The sequence below is a fragment of the Orussus abietinus genome, unplaced genomic scaffold, assembly GCF_000612105.2.
Source record: "Orussus abietinus isolate OABI.00-Male unplaced genomic scaffold, Oabi_2.0 scaffold2, whole genome shotgun sequence".
Taxonomy (NCBI): Eukaryota; Metazoa; Arthropoda; class Insecta; order Hymenoptera; family Orussidae; genus Orussus; species Orussus abietinus.
The window spans coordinates 3,160,328-3,183,347 of NW_019396012.1; the positions used below are offsets into that span (position 1 = coordinate 3,160,328).

The following is a 23,020-nucleotide window of genomic DNA, read 5'->3' on the forward strand; positions in this document are numbered from 1 at the left end:
GGGCTCGGATCGACCATTAGGAAATTAGAATGAGGAAAATTGGCGGTCGCTTAAAATATGGCTCGCAGGTGCAGTTGGCCGTCCTATATCCCGAGGCGCCCTTCCTTTCTAAACCAAACACGGATAGAGAAGGTGCATGGACATTTTCTTTAACCGGACACACTCGGTTCGATAACCATGACTCACGTGCCCGCGAATGGCATCCGATCGGCCATTTGCATTGCACCTTGGCGCCGAAGAGGGCAGAAATTGAAAATTCCTCCCAGAAAAGAGAAATTAACCTATCTTGTACAGGACGAATGTACAGAGAACCGCGCGGGGTGTGTTCAAACGATTCGATAAAAATTCTATTATCCGCAGGATATTTTTTTTTTTTCTTCTCAAACATGGAATGTCTAGGTGCGACTTTTCGAGGGTGGGTTCTTTCCAGAAAATTTTCACGGTCCCAAGTTTCTCCTTCTTTGTGGGAGTCCTTTGTCTCCCTCCGTTCCCGATCCTCGGGCGTAAAGTTCGAGGTCGTCGGCCGGCGAACCGTGAGAACTTTTCGCCATGGCGAAGAGTGTTCAATATTTCAGGGTAACTCGTGACACTGAGCACGGCCAGCTTTTCTTACCGTCATTCATGATACGATGGCACGGCAATAGGATGATTGCCTGACGGCCAGTGACTAAAGTGGATAAAGTCTTTTATAGTAATTTAACTCGAGCACGGTCCAGGGGGGTGCAGAGAATCGGGCCCCCGGACGGTGTCCCTTTCTGCCATTTTCTCTAATTTTCTTATTCACACTTACGGCCGATCAATTTTCGTGCAACAAAGTACCGAGCGAAATGCCTCGACTTCGCCTCGGGGCTGAGGTTTCGATTTTTAACGCCTAGGTGTTACTTAACTTCGTTGGACTTCATTTTTGTAGAGACCGGAGAGTTAAGGCCTGCTCTGAGATGTCGATTTTTTAGGGATTGCCATTGATAACAAGTAGTGGCCGTGATAACGGCGGTTACTCAATGGAGCTGCGAATCGATATTCATTGCGTAGATCCGGTTGCGGCTCGACACGAGTTATTATTGCCTGCGCTGGGCATTCTGGTCTATTATAAATCGTCCTTCTACTTAATGTGAGGTTAACCGCGACCAACAATCAGGAAAATAATTTCTGCGTTAACACTCTGCACCCAAACAATTAGATTACTGCTCCAACTCGAGTACACGCCCTGCAAGGATCTCGTTAAGACCTTCTCTCAAGAGCCACTTCTCTTACAATTTTATAAATAAATTCCCCCCTCTAATATCCACCTTCTAAGCTTCCCTGTAAATAATCGGCGCTCTTAAGTTTCCTCTGAATTAAAAAAAAAAAAAATCGAAATCTCCTGGGTGTCAGGACTTTTTTTGCAGCCTCGATATTCACGTTGTTAAGTTAGAAACTAATCGATTTAACCAGTTAGGAGAAAAGTCTCACAAACGAGACTTTTTGGGGGGGTATTTTATGAAAATTTTCTACTCCAGTACCGAAAACGGGGGTGCCCGATTTTTATCAAACGTGCGACGTCCCTGAGACGCTCCTCGCTAACGTACTGACAAATGTACGTACTCTGGCCACGGGCTGACCCTCTCGGACTTGCATCGGTCAGTTGTCGTTCCATCGAGGTTTTGCCAGGTCGCAGGCTCCGATGCCCCCGACTCAGTGACTCGAGAAAAAAAAAAGAAAAAAAAAACCCCGGAAGACGAATCATCGTCAAGTGACCGCGTGGATGCCACGAGTGACACCTTAACCCCGTACCTTAATTTCCGGCGCGATATTATGATTAGGTGAGTTCGATCCTTTCGAGCAATTATTTAGACTAAGCAGAGGATGGATAGACTAAGACTAAATCTTTTTGCCGATGTTAATATTATGACGCGATATTTATTATGCTCAAATATTTCCGAAGAAAGTGTTTAAACGCATTCTCTGCTAAAAGTGGTTACAATTGTAATCGATTTCCTCTACCCTTGTCTCGCTCGATCAAAGGCAGCTGGATCCAGTTATGGGCAAATTATTTCATCGACTTCCAGCATCCTGGGTCCTTTCGGCGATGATGAATATTTTTTCTCCCCTTCTCGTAAGACCCTCGTCCTTGCTTCGCGGATTTACGGCGTCTTGAGAGCGATTAGTCTCCTGTTCTTATTTTTTTTTTTCTTCATTCTGATGGAAAAGCGTGCTTTCGCGGGAATCGCAATTAACTCCAGTTTCATTTCCCGGTTTCTGGGGAGAAGCTGCGAAGTCGTTTCTTCTGCTTCCTCGCAGCCTTCGACTCGTTTTTCATCTCGTGACTGTCCTCACGTAATACGCACCTCGGCGCGATCTTTGGTCCAGATGACCGGCTCCTCCCTCTTCCTGGAAACCACCTCGTCGCGGGCGAACTCAGAACTAGTTGCCGGTTATTATTGGCAAACAGGGTGGTGGCATTTTTATTGTTCGAAGATCGCGTCCTGGTTGTCCTTAGCGGATGCAAATGCATGCAAACTCGGGGCAAGAGCTGCGAATCGGCCGAGTTGCTCTCGGTGGAGCCGAAGCGCAGTTTGCAGAAATTCTGAGACCTTAGATAGCATTGTCTAAACGAGTGTATTAATTCTGGGGTCCTTAGTAGCATTCGATGCGCAATTTTTGGAGCCATCGATATCCTTCGTTGCGGCATTTCTGGACCTCTAACAGCCTCCAGGAGATCGCGGCTCGTTCGATCTCCGTCATCCTAATGACGTTATCGATACAGCTACGCTTCAGGAAACGTCCTGTTATTTCGACCTCATTTTTTATCCTCTCCCAGCCTAGAAAACTCGTTGATCGATGCTGCCATGGATTCAAGGCGGCATACCGTAACAATTCCTCGCTTATCGTCGCGTCGGTTTCTCCGCGGTGCGAATCTTGCAGAACATATCATTACCGTGAATGTAAATTAATCGGTGTCAACTCGTTTCCAAAAAAAAAAAAATAAAAAAAAACGGGGGACGAGCTAGCGTAAAGGTTACTGCGTATCATTCGGCGAACAAACATTACGAACCGCTCGCTATTTTGCGCGAAACGACGCGGCAAATATTGGTCTTTGATACGAATAGTTGATTGGCCGTGGAGGAAGTTCGAGGGGGAAATAAAAAGATGAAATGAAAATTCATTTCGCTCCCAGACGGAGTTTCCAGCTTTAGCCAGTTGTAGCGCGACAAATCGGTGACTTCCTTCCCAGGATCTTCAATTTATGCCGTAATCTCGTCGCTACATGACGTTATCAGCTACTCTTAACTCGACGACACTTGTCGCCTCGTTTAGGGAGAATTAAAAGTAATCCTTGACACCTCGGAGGACGCGGCAACGGGGAAAAATGATTTTTGAATTTACGCCATGGAAAATCCCTATTCAAATGACGACCCTGTCGCCTTCGTGTCAATAAAACTTCATGGCCGAAGAGCAGGTCAAGGCTGAGGTACTTCGAGCTGCGTCGATGCGTAGCCACGATGTTAAAAAGGTTCATCAAATCCCTACACCCTAAGCAATGATTGTTAATAAAATTATGATGCCTTAAATGTGAACCCCCATATCCTCGATATAAGTTTCTGAATAGATTTACAATTTTTTTCTAACGTCGCATTAGAGAAATCCGTGAAGTTGAATAAAACTTCCAATAAATTGCGACATTTATATTATGCGGTTGCAAATAATGGATTCGATGGCTGTCGGCTTCCTATGCGTCTCTCGACACTTCTTTCAAAGGGTCGTTCTATTTCTGAATTTTGTATAAATTTAAACGAAGAACGTACGATCGCGCGAGTGTCAACAGACATGCCGAGGAACGTGTTCCTCGCACCTGCGTAACCTTTCCGTAAAAGCACGTAGACGTACGAATCGTCCTTCTCGAGAGTGAATTCTTACAAAAGTTTCAGTTGCAAAACGCAAAAGGGTACTTCAGGTCGTGGAATACATCCGCGAATTTTTTCAATTTTTAACCCTTTACCCGACAATACCTTCGGTCTAAAAACGTGTCTTAAAAAATTTCCGGCTGCGCTGTTAAAAAAAAAAATGGTTCCAATTCTATAATACTATTTTCGAAATATCATTTAATTCGCGCGACACATCTAACCTACAGAGGGGTTAAATCCATCGTCTTGACGAGGCGTAAAAATTCATCTCGCGAATTTCCCATTCATGATCGCTAAAACTCGCGTTTTCCGGCAATTTCCCGATTCCGCGAAAAGGCAGCTTATTTGCCGAAAGAGATCGCTCGGGAGCATCGGCCAACAATAGCCAAGGTGATTTATAAGCAGCGGCGATTCCCGTGTTTGTTCCCCGTCGACGGATTAATAAAGTCGGCGCCAACGGGCAGATAATTGTAATTGTTCGCTAAATCACGGGGAGGACCGCGATTTAGGGATTTAATAACAGGGAGGTATCGGCGGAATAATGTTTTCGAATATCGACACCCGCGGAAAATCGCGGTCGCCATTGTAGCGAGGAGCGGCGCAACAATGCGCTAGAAAGGGACCAGGATCTTTGCTTTGCGTATTAAAGATTATTACCGGCATTAAGTTAACCGTAAGTCCCCTTTCCGCGAATTTCCCCCCGCGGAAATGGATTGGAACGGGAAGCTCTCTCGGCGAAGGAGCATTAAAACGACAGCGAGAGTGACGCGAAAGAATCGGGGAAGAAATCGCCAGGATTGCCGATTCCCCGTTCCCGTTTGGTGCCCAACAATCCAGATAATTGCGACAACCCTGAAGCCGCCGACAACGGCGTCGGTTGGTGCACAAAGTGAGGCTGCATTTAGCGACAAATCCGCGAAACTCGAGCGGAATTAACGACCCCGGAGGCCGGATGTAACTTCGACGGGAACATTTTCTGCGGTGTTCCCGCGAAACCGCCTCTTACCGAACGCAGTATAATTTTTTCATTCCCACTGTTAATTACCATCTACATTAATCCTCGCGCGTTGGCGTTGGCACGATTTGCGTAAACGTTTCCGTTATCGTTATTTAATTCCAATTAGTCATCTACGGAGTCATTCAGCGACTTCTGGCATGGCGAACCTCGCATGGCAGGCACGGATTTTTCATTTTTTACCGAGATACCACGTGGAATTCCGTTCACGTGACATTTATCAGATAACCTCCGAAAAAGTACCTCTACATAGTAAAGACGTTTACAAATACTCCCGTGAATTACGATCCCTACCGTTGGCCCGGGCACGCCATTCTCGTTTCCTATCTCCTAGATGTATGACTCACATCTGCCGCTTCTCACGGAGAGGCTGATCCTTAATTAAGGAAATCTCCGGAAGCAAGCAATGACACTTTACGAGATTACAAGCAGATGACAAATATGGCAGATTAGAGGAGAGGACGGATAAAACGCGCGCCGCGTCGGGCGGATAAGGCTTAACGAGCTAACCGTCGACCGCTTCCTCGTTTGCGCATCCGCGATTTTCCGCCGGCTAATTTCCGCGAGGAGGCGGTTCTCCGGCCCGATTTTCCCTGGCAGTTTCGCGAGGAAGTGTCCGCCAACGAGAGGAAATCGACGCCGGCGTTCCTGTCCGCGAGACGAAGGGGAAAGGCAGTCGTGCAACGGTGCACCTACAATGCACCTCCTCGGGCCGAGGCATGAATGAATGCGATTCCGCAACGGGGAGCCCCCTATGCAGCGGCCGCGTTCCTTTCTCTTACTCGGCAACCCGTGAAGCCCGCTCTTCCGTCCGCGAAGCCGGCGGCAAGGAGGGCAAATCATTTCTCTCCTTGATATTCCTCTTCCCACTCGGAGGAAAAGAATTCATTGAACCAAAGAAACATCTTGTCGATGCACCTGCACATTTTTTCGCAGTGCGCTTTGCCTCTGCAATTTTCCTGGTGCATTTCTCCCTTCGATTCTCCCACGACCCGAGGTCGGTGTTAATGGGTTCGCACGAGGGATATCGGAGAGGCGAAACCTCCGGAAGTAGATAATGGGGGTGAAAAATGGAGAAATAAATAAGAAGCGTGCATCCGATACTGCGCCGGGGTCGATAAGGCCCTTGAAATTCCGATCTCGATTTCGCGGAGCGCCCTCGCGAACGGTACGTCGATCCTCACACGTGGACCTCGTGGGAGGCTGCGCGCGCATGTGTCCGTGCACTCCAAGAAATGTATTGCACCCGATGCACTGCATCTTTGCACCGCTTGCCGGTCGATTGCCCCGCGCACACGCGGCTGACGTCAACCGGGTGACTCACGCGATTCGCGGGCGAGCGTATCCGCGCACTCGCGAGTTGCGCAAGCGTGTGTGTATCTCGGCGAGTCCTTCGCGGGATGGAAGGGCCCTGGCTTACCGACCGAGCGAGAGGACGATTCGCGAGCCTCCGCGCGAGCGCGCGACTTTCCAACCGATTCGCGACTCCTACAGCGATTCGCCCCTCGTGGCTCTCATAAAGAGATCCTTGCTCCATTTATACAAATCCATGATAAGGATGATTAAAAATAAAAATTGGAAGCTGGGTGTCAGGATCTTTCCGAAGCATCGATATTCACGTTGTAGGGTTTGAAAGGATTCGGAACACCCAGTGCGGAGGAAAAATTCATATCGCGGGAATTTCCCGGTCCATCGGCAAGGATTCTCGTAGGGAGGTCGGTCCAGGACCTCAGAAGTGCCGGGCAGCCTCCAGGACGAGACGGCGACCTCCTCGCGATTTTGCCAGCCTGGTGTCCACAGGAACGGCTCCTTAGGTCGAGCGGAATAATGCGATTTGCCGGAACGCCGGGCGCCAGGACGTCGGCCTTTTCATTGGGCGTCCTGGAGGTCCATGGACGTCCTGGGACGAATCGATCGGGAGCGAACCCCTCCCTTCGATGAGTCGCAAAGGAACGCCTCGTCAAAGGACCCGGAAGAATCCGGACACCTTCTCCCGAGTCTTGGGGTCTTGGTCGGGAAAGTGGGAGTTACGCCCGACGTCCATTTCGCAATTTTCCACCCTCCGTCGGGTCGGCAGCCATCGCGGACATGTACGCAAATTAACGTACACGAACGAGTACATGGACGCGTATTGCGCGTTCACGTGGATTTACAGCTGCGCAAACAGACGCTACGTGCTCTAGTTTATGTCATTCATGAGGCGTCTTCTACGGCACGCCGAACTTTTGAGTATTTTATTATAGATTCTACTCTTTTTTTTCTAATTTATTTCCGACTCTACAATCGTGATATGGGGGACGACGGGTGGACGATGCGACTATCAACGTGCTCCAATTCTCACAGCTTGGGCCCCATCGGGACGATCTTCGTCTCGGGACGCGGAGGAGACGCGATTGGAGTAATGCCGATCGTTTCCGTTGTAATTGACGCGACAATTAGGCTGACAAACATTTCTATTAATTTAGACTTTACTCGCGCCTCCGCATCTGCGCTTTCGCCGACCGTTCGCTCGACGCGCATATTAAAAGAAATGATTCGGGAGAAATTTCAATTGACGAGTAAGGTCCAGAATAATTCTAGGATTAATGATTTTGGTAAGTGTCATAAATACTACCGAGTCCCCCCGAATCGACTTATCGAAAGGTCGCGAACGCGTTTCGCGTTTCATTCCCGGTAATTGTAGGTATGTGCGGCACTCTCAAAATAAGTATCACTATCTCGGCTCTAACTCCTCGAGCAAACAATCATGTGGAAGGTAATTCACGTACCTTCTTAGAGGTTTCATGTACAAACTCATACGATCACCTTCTTGTAGAATTCCTAACTTCCTCCGCCGTATCTTCAGGAGTCGCGGTTAGGATTAACCCGTGGAATAGTACTCCCCCAAGGTTTACATCCCACTTTCCGTCCCAACGAGACATAACACCGAAAAATTCCTCAAACAAAAGTCATCGGACACACAATTACGCGTAACTTTTGTACGACCCATTTTTCTATACCACGCTTTGTTCGCGCACATTTTCCGATTTATTCGATACAATGCGCTAGAACACACAACCTTGAGAATTGGGATTTTAATGAACTTTAAGGTCGGCGAAAAATTCTGTAAAAATTTTCTAAGGTAGAATCGAAGTGGAGAAAGGTGGGTAACGTTGTTTCAAGTGTCTCGAGTGACGGGTAAATCGCGTAATTGTATCTCGAAGTCGCACGTGGCTGGAGGACGCTTTTAAGGCCGTTCCTGAACCTACGCAACCGGCGCGGAGTGTGCGCAGGGCTTTCCTCGTCGGCAATTATTTCGTGCTCCCGTAATACGAAAGGATGTCGTTTGATTTGTTGCCTCCTGAGTGCTTCTATCTTCTGCCGACATGTTTTAGCCCGGTGGAGGGGATGGACCGCAGCTGTAAGATGTATATAAGCATCGAGCTTTCGGCACGCGGTTCCGTTGTACCCGGCACGGGCAACTTTTCCAAGACTTGGCAAGCCGCACACCGTAAGTCCCAAAGCTTTCCGTAATTAAGCCCAATTACGTAATTTAAACCCTCCAGTAAAATACTGCCCGCAAATCCATCGGAAAACAACTCCAAGTCGCTCCTCCGAGAGGAAAATTCCCGGATTTCGACTCCCGAAGAAGAGGACGCCGGAATTGTGACACTCCTCGTGCCGATTATCGCGAAATTTAAAAATCCACATATAAAGATAAATTTCAACAAATTCGTCGTACAGAATTTACCATAGTGTCTTGTCAATGACGATCAAGTGACGACTTTTCTCTGCAGCCATTGCGGAGTGCGCCCTCCGATGGACATTTATTAATTTATTTTCATAAATAATATTTCACGTCGAATCTATTGCTCTAATCATTAGTACCGCATCGTCGTGATAATTAATGTGTGTGTGCGTGTGTGCGTGCGTGTCCTGGTATGTCCGATTCAATGGGGATTTAATCGCACGTGAAATTCCGGAGTTGGAACAGCTGTTTTCCGTGTCGTACGCAGCTGAGATCCGAATTAAATTGTGACACCGTCTTGAGTGACTTGCGTAGGCCCCTTAATTATAGGAAAATACCTGGCCAGGTATTACACATATACCAGCCTTCGATGTTCGGGCCACGAGAGCGTGACCTAAGTCAATACGTTCGCGTTTAGTGAACCCCGCGGAAGGAACTTCCAATATTTTCCGTTTCTCACTTCCTTCACCGTCAGCGGTCTGATTTTTTTCACGTAAGAGCAGGCTCGTCCTCGCTCGCAGCTTCGGCGAATCTGACGAGGGTTCTCTCTCCTCGCAAAGAGAGACAATTTATTCTCGGAGTTCGCTGGTTAGATCCGCTTAAAGGCGCTTCGAGATCGCGCGTGGCTCATCCTCGGAGTTGAACGAGCTCGATCGACGTGACAATTAATTGTCGCTCGACGCGAGTTTTGATACCACTTGGTGCCTCTTTTTCGAGGCTAAGAGATGTTTTGCGACTTGTTTTCGCCGCTGTTTCTCTCGCGATTCTCCTCTCCTTTCGCGAGCATTTCAAGAGGTCAAGGAAACCAGGACCCTCCGGCGACGTGCGATTTTATTCCATTTTTTTTCCCCCGGATCCTGTTCGACTTTTTGCTACGTAATCCTGGAATTCTAAGCGAGGGGATCGTTTAGGATGGTTTAAAATATTTTATAATATTTCGGGGCATTTTGTAATAATTTATGGGATTTTTTTACATTTTCTGGCGCCTCGATTCTTCGAGCCGAGAAACCGGAGCTAAAAGGAAGCCTAAGCAAAAGGAGGTCGGATCGTTCGGGGAGCTGCTACCAGTTTTAATAGCGACAAATAGTCGCCCAACCCGTGTCTCTTCGTCATACGTAATACCTCGGTCGATTTGTTAATTTGTTCACCGCAAACACGAGGAGTCCTCTATAAGCCCTGATAAAGGAGCTCCTCCGAGCGATAATACGAACTTTGCTCGGAACTATCGAAAGTTCGCGTTTACCGTGTTTAGTCACTGCTTACACGTTCCCCTGACGCAGGCGAAGACAATCGCATGACAAATTGTCACGGAACCCACTAATCTAAAATCACCGACTGTACAATTCGACATGTCATACACGAAAATGGAAGTGACCACTTCGAGAATTAAAATTTTAGCCCTACGTTAAATTAACCCAATTACACCTTAAACCCTCTATTCCATCTAAATGCCCATTCCTCTTCGCCTCTTCAAGGTCGCAAAATATTCCAAGGCCAAGATCCCGCGACACCGGACTCCATTTTTCAAGATTTTTCCCCCGTTATCGGAGCTCCTTTTCGTGAGATCGCTTATCAGTGCCTATGAATGTGGAATGAACTCATTGGCGGCCGTGAGCATTGTTTTCGCTTCGCGAAACGATCCTTGAGGTCCAAGGATCCTGCAGACTCTATACCACTTTCCCTGTCAACTTTTGACGTGGAATTGGATTTATCGGATCGATGGATTTTAGATATCCTAAGTCGCTTATCGAAGAGATCTACTCGAACATGGAGGAGCTTCATTTAGTCTAGATCATGCCTGATGTGTTCTCCGGAGGAGCTAATGATTTCGACCTCGTTTTCCGATCCTCTGCTCGTCGATCGCTCGTATCTTCAACAGCCGTAAACAATTGTGGGAAAACTCATTTTCCGTACGCGGTTCACATGACGCGGACGCGGAAGAAATTCCCGAAGAATCGTGCGATCGATTTTTTTTCTTCAACTCGAAATCGATCCTCTGGGGGAATTTTTTAATCTCAGTTATTGCGACCGCGGAATTTTATTTTACACGGAAGCGTGACTTCCGTCACTTCCTTGGACCGGAAGTTCCGATTAACCGCGCGCTCCTCCGTACGAGAGTCAATCTCGAGCATCGTCGAATGACAATGTCTGAATTAGTTCACTGCCATCTCCGGTAACATTCTACCGCCTAATTGGTACATCCCTTGTATGGGGAGTTTCTATTAAATGTTCATGTCCGATAAGCATTTTCTTGGGCGCCCTAAATATCGAGCACTTGCACATTTTCATGGTAATTACACTTTTCGTAACATTGAAAATTTTGGAAAAACGTAGATCTGCTTGAAAAAAAAAAATTGTGAAATCCACGTGACCGCCCGAGGAGAGTTGACTGGAGGGAGGAGCGTCCGCTCCTCCCCGCGCAAGCTAACAGTGTACAGAGGGTATTGTCACCTCTCCTATCGCCAGTACTGTCAGTTGCACATAAGAGTACACAGTCGGCCAGATGATAGTTAGTGGGAGGTGGCAGGTAGCTTTTAGTTGCTTCGGCGATCCGACTCGGTCACTTCATCTCGACTCACCGTCTCTTGCAGATCAGGCTCCAAATACCGGCGCAAAGTGTACATTCCGCGCAAAGGCGACACGCTAATCGGGATTCGATAAGTACTAATCGCGAGGAAACGCGTTCACTGGAAATCGGAAAAGTCCGCCAGTTAATCGCGGCCGATCAAAGACAGACGTCGAGACCGGGAGATAAGTGAAGTGCACGATCGCAGACTTTGAGCCGAATTTCCATTTTCGACGGCTTTTCGGAGGATAATTCATCAATTTTTCCCGATTTCCCGAGGGGACGGCTACGAGCTAACTACCTCGATCCTCATTTTCCGGTTCGCGGCGAGTTTTAATAGAAGAACTTTCCAGTCTTTCCGGGAAAGACCCCGGCGTCGATTTGACAGCGATCAGCTGATTGTCAACGCTGACTCGAGGGCGTCGCGGAATTCTCATGTTCGAGAATTTTATGAGAGACTCCTCGATCGTTTGGACGATACTTATAAACAGTGAACGATCTTTCTGGACCAGTTGACTCGTTTATCCGGTAACTTCGATTTTACGTCATCCTCGTTCGCTTTCCACTCTTCGATAAAGCAGTAAGTACTATAATATTTGGAAGGAAATTAAATGTCGTATCGCCCCGATTAGATTTTTCCTTTAATCCTTTATTATCCTTAATAATCAATGACACCCCTCTAAAATTTAAACCGACCACAAGATTGCGGATCAGTGACATTTTCTATGCGAAAACAATACCCTACTAAATATTTCTCCAACGTGGTTTCCCCGATTTTTAAGAATCGAATCGCAAGCCTCGATTCGTTCTCACTCGACCACGCTCCATTGAGCTTGTTTAACAGCCTCTGTGCTAATTTCACTATTACTATGGGTAATTGTCTAACGAGCCATTAGACGATCTTCCATTGCTGGCTAGCTTCTAATGCTTTACCGCGAACGGAACCCAGTTACGGATTAATCGCTCTCGATCCGACCGCACGTCAGAACGCAGAAAAAGTCGCAACGTAGACGCAGCGTAAAAAACGGGATTTCTCATTAAGAAATATTTCTCGCGTTTAACTCGTGCCTTTTTTTTTTTTTTCACGTGTTCGCGTCATTTTCTCGTGAATCGCGTCATTTTCTCCAGAATTCGCGACATTTTCCCAAGAGTTCCCGATATTTCGTTTCGGCACTAGAGTGCATCTCGTGCATTCGCATGCAGCGGGTGTCACGTGTCACGAGCCGAGTTAAGACAACGCGTTTGCGCATCAATCCGGGTCTAACGAGCGTGATGACACCGCTGCGGTCACTCCAGCGGGGCCATTCTCTCTCCCTGGACAAATTCGCCTTCAATGGGACTGATTACTACGTCCTTGGAAGACTGGCTGATAATTATAAACCGCTTTACTTGCCTTACTCTCGGCGTCGACTTCGCCATTGTTGGACCAAGCAGCTCGGCCTTATTCCCACTTGGAGCACGATGGATCTCTTGCGAGTGCACTTCCGCAGACTCGAGCAAAATGGGTCGCTTCGGAACCCCCCGAGACCGCCGTATCTGTAACACGATGTAAACATAAGAACAGAGAAACGAACACGTGCAACGATATATCGATCAGCGATCGATCGGCAATAATTGCTTGACTTTTAGGATCCCCGGGCGGATCGATCACCCAGCACCAAACGCGAAGCTGCAGCCAGGTCCTGGCTCGAAAACTCGTTGCACTCGACCTGATTTTTTACAAACTGCACTCACGTACCGAGGCATGCGAAGGATACGAGTGCACAATCGAATCCTCGCTTCCTGCAACTGCGACCTTCCTACTTCCGGCTTCGCTTCGGTGCTTCTCTCTCTTTCCCTCGAAACTCCGAAAGAGGCAGATCGCTGATCGAATGTCGCGACGAGTTCAATTTTTTTTTTTTCACCGGTTACCCCAATGTTCAAGTTAAAATTCTTAATCAAGGATTACTTAACGCGGAATTAATTTCAACGCGGTTAATCTCATTTTTATCGGCGCAACATGGAATCTCCCTGATTCGAATTACCCTGATATGGCGTAACTGCACTTGGGTCGGCTCTTTAATGCGAATTAATATTTTACAGTGTCACATTCACGGCCAATTGGACCACGTTTCTACAACGTGCGCGTTACATCGTTAATACCGCCCGTACAGCTCGGGGGGCGAGTATTGCGCTTAATAGAGACGTGTGAATAAATATTAACGTACAATCGATTCGATCGACAAGGCAAACCTCGTCTCGCGTCGTCGGGAATGGCTGCAGATGCATGTGCATATCCGTTCCCTGGCTCCCATTGCTTTGAGCATGATGCATTGACACAGGGGCAATAGTTTACACCCCGGCTGAACTATGCATGTAACGGTTACGCGCGTTAATCATGGGAGAATGTGCGGATTATGGGGACACGTCGGCGCGATATGTAGTTATTCAATTTGCGCATAATTGCCCGCTGCTTGCAATTGTCGCAGCGGGATTGACACTGCAGTATCCGACCTTATAAATATGCATCCGATTGATTATTCATTTAACAAATCGCAGGAGGGACGGGAAACGCATATTCCGCGCGTGGCTCTTTTTTCATTTCCTGCTTGCTGGCGTGTCGAATTTTCTCCAGGGGCAAAAGTAAGTCCAGAAACGCCCTCGCCGGTGAAAATGAGACACAAAACCGAGTCCATCGAACGCGTTAATAACAGTTTCTAAAGAACGGATGTGTTACGTGTCCGTCGCGTTCCGAATCGCGGTTCGAAATGTCGTAACAATAGGGCAGATCGCGGAGGCGAAGTAACTGGCGGTGGAAGGAAATATCGTACATTTCCGAATGCTAAAAAAATAATAATAAAGCAAGTCCCGCGAGGTAAATGCCTCGTTTGTTATTAAATCAAAAAAAGGAAAATTGTACACTCGGGCAGAAGCGAAATCGACGAATTCCCGAAAGAGCTTTCCGAGGAACCGATTAAAAATGAATAAAACCTCGAAATAAAGGTTGCTCAAAATTGGCCAGTGTTACGTGCGTTTAGGTAATCGGCAATGAATATAAACGCGGCTCTTAAAACGCCAGCTTCTAGGATCGCGAAGATGTCGTTAAGAGCGGCATAAAAAAAATGTGAGGCCAATGTCAAAGTCACCTTCCAGACGTTCCTCGTTTCCGAATGTTCCGTACGAGATTCCTCCGAAGCAGTCCTCCTTTGAAAACGTGGAAATGATATCGAAGGTCGTCCTCTCCTGCCAGGGGCAAAGCCTCTTCGAAAATGGGACACCCTCGGGTGCCGATTGTCGACCTCGGTAAATCAGCGCGTGGGCACGCCGATCGTTTGTCGATCGTTCAACCCGATTCCAGAATTACTCGGCGGGCGATTAATGCCTGGTAATTGACCTCGCACAATCACGGATAATTCTGCCGAGACTTGTATCGCGGCTGCTTTGCATACGAGGCCGAATGCCGGCCATACTTTCTGTTGAAATAATCGTCAGCCATTAATGGTGATTAATTCAGCGAGGCGATATAAACGCCGCAGAGCGTGTCGGTAATTAATCGCAGACTCACCCCTGTACCGCAGATTTCCACGTGTCCCCGGACGATCCTCGATTAAACGGTTAATCCTGAGAAAACGGAAATTTTCCTGAATATTAAAGGCATCGCGCGTAAATTGGAGCATGATGCCGGCCAGTTAGCGCGTATTTAGTGCAGGATGTCCGTCGAGATCCATTAATGTCGTCGTTGGTTTTCTGGAACAGCCTCAAAACGTCGCACGCCTTCCTACCAATTACCATTATGTCGTTGAGCTTTCAGGGACTGTTATTACGCGACAATGGAAGCGGATATCTGGATCGGTTGGTGGGAAAGAGAGCGGGCTCGTTTCGACCGGCACTCGACATTAACCCTGACGACTAACGACTCGTCCTCGCGATAAGAAGGTCATCGATCGTTTCGATAATAGTCGAATGATCGACCAACGCGATCGATCCATCCAAAATAAACAAGCTCTTAAACTCTAACAACTCGACCAGTGTTAACGGTTTCTTATTAAACGTCCTTTTCTAATATTCTCAAGAAGAATGTCATAAATTTCTCACCATTTTCTGCCGGTGGTTTGATTTGAACCACGACGGTTCGAACTGTTGTCGCGCATGCGCGGGCTCCATCTTGGGCGGAAAATTTGAAAGCACGTATCTCTTGGAAAATTATTCTCAAGAGAGTTAGAAGAACTTATGGTAGTATGGGAATTTAATGTGGCAGTGTTGACAGCGAGGCGTGCATTTTTGCGAGATAAAGCGTCGAATCGACCACGTAAGCTTCCAGAAACGCGATTGGTGGACAGAGTCGGATGCTGCGACGCCATTGGTCCATAGCGAGGAGAATCAATAAGGGTTCCAGCGGAATGGACGTGAAATGCGAGCCATAGAAAACTACCCTCAACCGACCGTGTGGCCTAACGGATAAGGCGTCGGACTTCGGATCCGAAGATTGCAGGTTCGAGTCCTGTCACGGTCGAAAAGGTTTTTTTTTTTTTCACCGAAACCTTGCACACCTCGTCCGGCACCTACTACGGCTCTTCCGCGCATTTAAAAATCAATCCTGCATTGTTATTAATAACTTGTATTGCAAAACTTCAGTCTAAAAATTCGGGAAATGAACACTCCCCTCTAAATCCCAGAGCTTGAATTTCTAATGAGAAAATTCATGAATTTATAAATCCCGTCGACAGAATATTTAATATTCCACGTATTTATTATTGCTCGCCATAATAGAAACCCAGAATTTTTTAATTAACTTCAATTACCTATGTAGGTATATCTTCCTTGCGGCATTTTATTTCGCTCTGTTGAAATTATGGTTTTTCTCAATATGGAAATTATTTCCCGATTTACATAATTTAATTTGTAGTATTACTCCTCATTATCTTTTTGTACGATATCGGTTCGCTTATCGATGAGCGATAAATTCAAATAAGCTTAGTGCAGTCTTCTTTGTCCATTGTTAGATCCCTTTTTTCGATGATCTTCCACGGTCTGAAGATCTTAAGATGGTGTTCTTAATCCTGGTTGAAGGTTTTAAGGACCGACCCCGAAGAACGTCCATGGCTCAAGTTTTCCATCCATGACGATGCCCTCTTCAAGGTTCGCTATCCGCTCGCAGCTGTTGATCGCAGCTTCGATGACTAAATTGCGTCCATTACCGTCGTAGTTCACGTGTACACGCATATGCTTCACGTACGGCATCCCCTTGTGGTATACGTACAACGTGGGTTACACAATGGAGTGCATAAGGAGCACAGGAGATTTAAGTCCAATTGCGCTAATGATTTTGGAGCTAGGTGGTGCGCGGTCGCTTCTTATTGGCCGAAGATCATTATTTTCCTTTCCTCGTTACATGCCCAATTGTGTAACGAGTTTAACAGCGCGGCATGCATATGTATACTCTAAGTACACATATGGATTACGTCCTTGCGATCGGAACCGTGGAACGAACGACTCTGGATTTTCATTAAATTTTCACTTGGCTAACGATCGATCCAAATGTCTCAGCTAAAGTTCCTCAAAGCAAACGTCCCAAAAAAATCCATACCTTTTCTAATCTATATCTCAAAATCGCGTAGAAACTCGAATTGATCATTTATGAAGTAATTTAAAAAATGTAAGAAAATTCGTGTATACTATAAATTTAATTTTTATGGGAATAATTAGAAGAAAACGTGCGAGCGCATCTCGCTCCAGGGAGCGCATCTCGGACTCGAACTCGCAACGCCGAGTGCAGCCCGTTATCGGAGTTATTCCAAATTGACCCTGTTTAACCCTTTACGTATTGATTCAATGCACCCGACTGCGATCCACCTCTCTAGCGTTGACTTAAATTTAAAAATGACGAAAGATCGCGCGCCGTTCCGCGCAGGCCGCGCCGACAGACGTCTTCAGGACGCGTCTCGAAACTCTCAAAGGTCCCGAGGGAAGGCGAGGTCCAGGGACTCACGAGGGCCAAAAAAGAACTTCCCAAGGAGCCTTTAACTACCGCCAGAGTCGAGAAAGCTGACTCCTCGATTTTTTGCAGCTTGCGAGTGAGCGCAGAACCTAGCCCCGCCGCCGAGCAGCAGAAGAGCAGCGCCGAATCAGCAGGAAGACATCGCCAGGACATTCTTCGAGAATCCTTCGCCCAGGACATCCCCGACCAGGTTTGCCCGACGAGAAGACACCTCCTCTGACTGCTCCTTCCACAAGCCAGATTCCCCCAACCGCGCCGACATCGTAGAATGGTAGAAGGTGAACCCGACTCAAAGCACGACAATAGTGAGTACCCACCTGTTGAAAAAAAAAGGCTTAAACTGATGTTTCTATTTTTTTCTCTCCATATTCCTAGGTATATTCTAGTATAGGGAAAAAATTCTCGAGAGTCCTGGAAATACATGCCGAGTGGTTTTCTGGGTACGAACCGAATCGTTTCGTCCTTCCTGGATAATTCCAACGAGGACCATTCTCTGCGGAGTTTCCGCGCCCGAAGGGCACGGCTCTCTAATAATATTTCCCACCGTTTACCTGGTTTATATATCGAAGTCCTCTGTCGAATCTCCCGTCCTTGCTCGAGCTGGGAAAAGAAAAAAAAAAAATGTACGGCTAACGATGTTACTTCGGCGCAGAACTTTTCATAAGAAAAAAGAGGGCATAACATAATTCTTTCAGACCTGTCCTTACTCTAACCGGTCCTGACGGATGTTAACCGGTACGAACCGATTCCTCTAAATTTATTCTTTCGTGACGCAAAGGTCTCACCTTGCCGCCGGATTTCGGTGGAGGATGTGAAGATATTTTTAAATCCCGACTCATTTTCGGTGCCCTCGGCATGCATTTTCGGTGGCTCGTCCAACAGGAGAGCAGAGATACTCTCCTGCGCCTGGGTAAACCCTTTTTTCCTTTCGATTCCAGAGTGTGATGTAAAGGACGATCGTCTAAACGGCTGCGGTTCAAAGGACCTAGAACTTGCCGGTGGGTAGAATTAAATAAAAATGAATCTTTCACAAATTCGATCGACCTCGAAGATGAAGGAAATAATTTTTTAACGATACATAAGACGTTCCATCGAATAATGAAATTTCATTTCCAGGTGTTGGGTCAAAGGGCAAAACCCTAGACCCCGAAAAAGGATCGTACATTAAAGCCGACTTCGAGAGGGCCATCGAACTTACCGGTGAGGAACGCATCTCGGCTGTTCGATAACCGATCGACTACGGGATCCGGTACTAGGCATCGCCTAGTCGACCTGATAACGTCAGTCGTCATGAAAACGATAAACAAATGCGCTGGACCTCGCAATTAGACCCTTCGAACGGTTAATTAACACTTCTGGCCCGACCGCTAACTCGCAAGCACGGCACTTCTTCGTGCCGATTTGAACGGTCGATTGCACAAAGTGTCCTTACAGTTGTCGTTCTCGTTACACCTGAGCCGTTTCAGGATTTCGCCCCAATTAGTCATCTGGACTATCAGTAATTGCCATTAAGCATAATTAGAGGTAGTTTAGAAGGGCAAAAAGAGGCTCACGTTCCTGGGGATCAGGAAGCGATGCGGTTCGCTTGACAATTAGAAATCGACGCGATTGTCATTCTTCGACAATTATTGATAGTTATACCCAAGTCTCACTTAAAAATATTTCATGTTTTACTGATGGAGTCTCTCCCTATCTCTGGACCGCGTAGAATATGGCAAGTTCCACTACTTCCTACTGGCGGTCTGCGGGTTCGTCAGCACGAGCGAGGAGATGGACGTAATTTCCATGTCCTTTATCTTGCCGAGTGCACAATGTGACCTGAAGCTCGATACCCAAGCCAAGGGATGGCTCAACTCCATCATCTTCATCGGGATGATGGCGGGAGCATACGCGTGGGGCTCGGTGGCGGATGCCCTGGGTCGCCGCAAGGTGCTCATCGCCATCTCCTTCATGAACGCCCTCTGCATCGTGGCCTCTAGCTTCAGCCAGTCCTACGAACTCTTCATGTTCTTCAGGTTCCTCAATGGAGCCGCGTAAGTGCCCTTTAAATCAACATTAAGATTGCGCGAAAGTGAGATTGCTTGTTAATAAAGATTTTCTCCGAATTTTTTACTTAGTCTTGGAGGCAGTGGACCCGTCATCTGGTCCTACTTTGCGGAGTTCCAGCCAAAATCCAAGCGCGGCTCCATGCTGTCCTTCATGGCTGCATTCTGGACCCTGGGGAACCTCTTCGTGGCTGGTAGGTACTTGGCCCAGGAATATTCAGCACTATTTAGTTTTAATTTTTCTATATCTATTTAATCGTTCTACTCCTCAGGCTTGGCGTGGTTGATCATCCCTCACGACATCGGTATCTCGAGCGTCTCGTTCACATACAACTCTTGGCGAATCTTCCTGCTGATTTGCGCTGCTCCTTCGTTCATCGTGGCGGGGCTGCTCCTGCTGCTCCCTGAATCCCCCAAGTATCTCCTATCCCGCGGTAGATATGACGAAGCCCTCAGTATCTTCCGCGGAATTTACGCCATTAACACTGGCAAACCTCAAGATACCTACATGGTGAGTTAAAAAAATACAGGAGCAAAATTTAATTTCCGTACGGATAATTATAACAAGTGACGGCTCGTTACCCAGGTAAAGCAACTAATCCTCGACGACTTCCAAGTCTTGGAACCGGTGAAGCCAGGTGCCGTGGAGAAGAACAAGTACAAGATCATGCTCGGCGACATCATGGACAACAGCAAACAGCTCTTTGTCTCGCCGATTTTGCGTTTCACCGTCATCTCTATCATCATCAACTTCACTTTCCACATCGGTTACTACGGCCTGATGATGTGGTTCCCGGAGCTCTTCAACCGCTTCGACGAATTCCATCGCGACCACCCTGGCCAGCCGACTTCGATCTGCGAGGTCACCGATTACGTGGTCAATCGTGGATCTCATAGCGTAGAAAATGTCTGCTCCAACAGGATCGGGGCCTCGGTCTTCATGGAGTCCCTTATCACCGTAGCATCCGCCATTCCCGCCAACATCGTCGCCGTTCTTGGAATGGACCGACTCGGTCGCAAGTTCTTCCTCGGTACGTGCTTCTCGAAATCTTAAGATGATGTCAAAGGGACGACAAAGAGGTCTCGTCGTATCAATTAAGCAGATGTGAAAATCATTGGCTTCTCTCAGTTTTCAGTACCTTATCTTCCGGACTCTGCTCCGTTGGTCTCTACTTCGTGTACAATAAGGTCCAAAATCTGGTCGTGTCGGCCGTTTTCAGTGGCGTGATTAGCTGCGGTAACGCTGCCTTGGATTGTCTGATTACCGAGGTCTTCCCTACTAATCTTCGAGCTACCGGCATCGCCATTTCCATGGTAGCTGCGAGACTTGGAGGGATCATCGGCAACATCGTCATAGCACAACTTCTAGACATGTATTGTCCTGCCCCCACGTTCATCGTCGCTGCTCTTCTTATCGGTAATTTATTATTACTTCAATTAATTTAATTTTAATTACTGTAATTATTATTCTCATCCGCATCATTTACCTACTCTGGATAGAGTCGCATTTAAACCTTGGATTTTATTTTCAGGAGGAGGTATGCTGTGCCTATTTCTACCAAACACGACTCGTGAACCACTTTCTTGACACCGCCTACAAGGCACTTTGAAGGAAAACCCATGTATAGTCATAACGCATTTGTATCAAATACCTGTAAGCATTTCAAGGTGACACCAGCACGAGCGTTCCATGTAGCATAATGTAGAGGAAAGTATAGATGTAGATGAAACTAAAACAACGGGCGATTATCGTATAGGCTAAGTGTTAACAATGAAAATGTATTACGAGGACTGCTGTCATAAGATGAAAAGAAAGTCCCTTTAGGGGCATACTTCGAGAAGATATTGTAAAGTCCTTACGGAAACCATGAAATCCTAGGTTGTGGCGATAAGACCGAACCACTCGAACTTTTTGACACTGTATCAGCTAGACATATGCGTTGGGTGTTTTGTACTACTTCTCATGTTCGGTAACTTCTCATTGTCATCACGATGTAAGTTTGTGCGTTACTCGTTTCTTCAATATTATAGATATCTAAGAATCTCCGAATTGTAATAATTAAGTCTTGTTTCACGGAAGAGTGTTTAACGAAGTATGAACATAAAAGAAACTTTCAATTTGATTAATTACGTTGTTATCAATGCGGTATGGATGATCCGATCTTCTGATGTCTCTCATTTTGTAAATGGATCGAGTCGATATGAATTGTGTGAGTGACTGGGAAACGCTTCGGTGAGATATTTACTATTGCACACCTTTTAGCAACCTGAAACCTATTTTTAACGATACACTGTGTGTAGTAAACTGTTATAATTGAAATCAATTAGTTCATTAGTATGAGTATTAGTTACTGTTGATATACGAAGATCATGTGTGCAATTACAGCCTGTTCACCGTCGCAACAGGGACTGCCCTCGTTAATACTAAGATCTGCAACACATGTATTCCATGTATTTGTACTCATCTTTAGAATACTCAACATAAATAAAACATATTAAAATTACATACTTTCGTTCTAGAGTCCCTTATGATTAATAACCTAACGGAGTACCCTTTTTGAGAACAATGTAAACTTTATTTCTTAAGTGTACAGCTGATCTCGTAGTATCTGAAGATGAATCACAGAATTATTCCCTCATCATCTTCTCTTTCTGACGAGCCAGCTTCTTCTTACTGAGTTTCTTTTTAGATGGTTCTTCTTCCGTGGCTTTCGTCACCACGTCTTCCTTTTCGGTTAATATAACCTCAATGTGGCACGGTGAGCTCATGTAAGCTGTAAAGATTAATGAATAAATAAATATTATCATAGCTCATTAAATAATAAGGACAGCAGAAATTATGAGAATTATTTTATGAAGATTGTAGTTGAAACTTACGATTGATGCGACCGTGAGCCCTGTATGTTCTCCTACGAAGACAAGGAGCATGATTTACTTGGATGTGATCAATTACTAGTCGGTCTACATCTAGTCCTTTGTAGTCGGCGTTACTCTCTCCATTTTTCAAAAGTTGCAGTAAAAACTCGGCAGACTTTTTTGGCCAACGTCCTATACAAATATATTAGCCATTAAAAATAGTGCCATAAAAATAGAAAAAAATTTGCCTCTGTCTTTTCACATACCTTGAGTTGTGCCAAACTGTTTTGCTTGAGCACACCTTCCCACACCTCCGTTAAATCTGCGGAAAGGAACACATTCCTTGTATTCGATTACATTCTTCAGGTACTTCTGTGCCCTTCGGAGAGTCATGCTTTTGATCGCACGCGCTGTCTCATGAGTGTTCTGAAAAATATTCAATCTATATTTAATAATAACAAAGAGAAATATGATGCACAAGTTGCAGATGTTGAGATGAGGTTAGGTTATGCCCGTTATAACATTTCTTTACTTACTTTGAAGTGCACGCGTAGATTGGAACCACGCGCCTTGCACGACTTCGTCGCATTGCTCGGTTCATGAGAGTAACGTCCCATCGCGTTCTGGAATCAAGAAATAAGATCGATTTAAGTTTATGGACAGTATGGTCGTAGCAGCGGAAGCACTTCGGGAGCCGCTGTCACGCGAGTTCTTCTGCGTAACTCTCTCTTTTCTGACATTTCGGGTTTCATACATCGCTTTGAAAATGTAAATAAAACTTGCATCTTTAACATTTACGAATGGATTTCTTGAGAAACTTAATTATCGAAAGGATGCGAACCGATTCGAATAATCACACGCTCGGCATCGTACCTTTTCAGAAAGCGACGTTACAGGAAAAGACGTCACGTTTTAGCGCACAGATGCGCGCAGATTGAGATGGCGCTCTG

General features: G+C 46.4%; 2 protein-coding genes, 1 long non-coding RNA gene and 1 other non-coding gene across 8 annotated transcripts; 2 read left to right on the top strand and 2 right to left on the bottom strand.

The window, feature by feature from the left end:
- The first annotated feature begins 1,649 nt into the window (after positions 1-1,649).
- LOC105700516 (synaptic vesicle glycoprotein 2B) lies at positions 1,650-21,341 on the top strand. Of its 3 annotated transcripts, none has more exons than XM_012426392.2 (10): positions 1,650-1,802; positions 17,239-17,474; positions 18,108-18,167; positions 18,286-18,369; positions 18,878-19,202; positions 19,287-19,408; positions 19,487-19,725; positions 19,801-20,245; positions 20,344-20,631; positions 20,747-21,341. In XM_012426392.2, exons 2-10 carry the CDS (start codon positions 17,438-17,440, stop codon positions 20,800-20,802), a joined length of 1,656 nt encoding a protein of 551 aa, XP_012281815.1. In that variant the 5' UTR covers positions 1,650-1,802; positions 17,239-17,437; the 3' UTR covers positions 20,803-21,341. The 3 variants fall into 3 exon arrangements, with proteins under 3 accessions (XP_012281815.1, XP_012281813.1, XP_012281814.1); XM_012426390.1 differs by lacking the exon at positions 1,650-1,802 and adding an exon at positions 8,283-8,389; XM_012426391.2 differs by lacking the exon at positions 1,650-1,802 and adding an exon at positions 11,175-11,772.
- LOC105700525 lies at positions 12,589-17,230 on the bottom strand. Its single transcript, XR_001104138.1, has 3 exons — positions 14,737-17,230; positions 14,318-14,644; positions 12,589-12,728 (listed from the first exon to the last, which is right to left on the bottom strand). It is a non-coding gene; the product is annotated as an uncharacterized LOC105700525 (long non-coding RNA).
- Positions 15,612-15,684, top strand: Trnar-ucg. Its single transcript has one exon. It is a non-coding gene; the product is annotated as a tRNA-Arg (tRNA).
- A 427-nt stretch (positions 21,342-21,768) lies between the features above and the next one.
- On the bottom strand, positions 21,769-23,012 carry LOC105700523 (60S ribosomal protein L17). 3 transcript variants are annotated; one of them, XM_012426411.2, is made up of 5 exons: positions 22,944-23,012; positions 22,607-22,693; positions 22,337-22,496; positions 22,092-22,262; positions 21,769-21,988 (listed from the first exon to the last, which is right to left on the bottom strand). In XM_012426411.2, the coding sequence occupies exons 2-5, from the start codon at positions 22,685-22,687 to the stop codon at positions 21,843-21,845; spliced, it is 558 nt and encodes a 185-aa protein (XP_012281834.1). In that variant the 5' UTR covers positions 22,688-22,693; positions 22,944-23,012; the 3' UTR covers positions 21,769-21,842. The 3 variants fall into 3 exon arrangements, with proteins under 3 accessions (XP_012281834.1, XP_012281836.1, XP_012281835.1); XM_012426413.2 differs by lacking the exon at positions 22,944-23,012 and adding an exon at positions 22,912-22,940; XM_012426412.2 differs by lacking the exon at positions 22,944-23,012 and adding an exon at positions 22,854-22,874.
- Positions 23,013-23,020: the final 8 nt, after the last annotated feature.

Coding starts and splice junctions, on each gene's coding strand:
- LOC105700523 (XM_012426411.2), bottom strand. CDS start 22,687: ATGGGACGTTACTCTCATGAACCGAGCAATGCGACGAAGTCGTGCAAG. Junction 22,497..22,606: donor ATCTACGCGTGCACTTCAAA/GTAAGTAAAGAA, acceptor AATATTTTTCAG/AACACTCATGAGACAGCGCG. Junction 22,263..22,336: donor ACAGTTTGGCACAACTCAAG/GTATGTGAAAAG, acceptor ATATTTGTATAG/GACGTTGGCCAAAAAAGTCT.
- LOC105700516 (XM_012426392.2), top strand. CDS start 17,438: ATGGTAGAAGGTGAACCCGACTCAAAGCACGACAATA. Junction 19,203..19,286: donor AGGTTCCTCAATGGAGCCGC/GTAAGTGCCCTT, acceptor TTTTTTACTTAG/TCTTGGAGGCAGTGGACCCG. Junction 19,409..19,486: donor GGGGAACCTCTTCGTGGCTG/GTAGGTACTTGG, acceptor TCTACTCCTCAG/GCTTGGCGTGGTTGATCATC.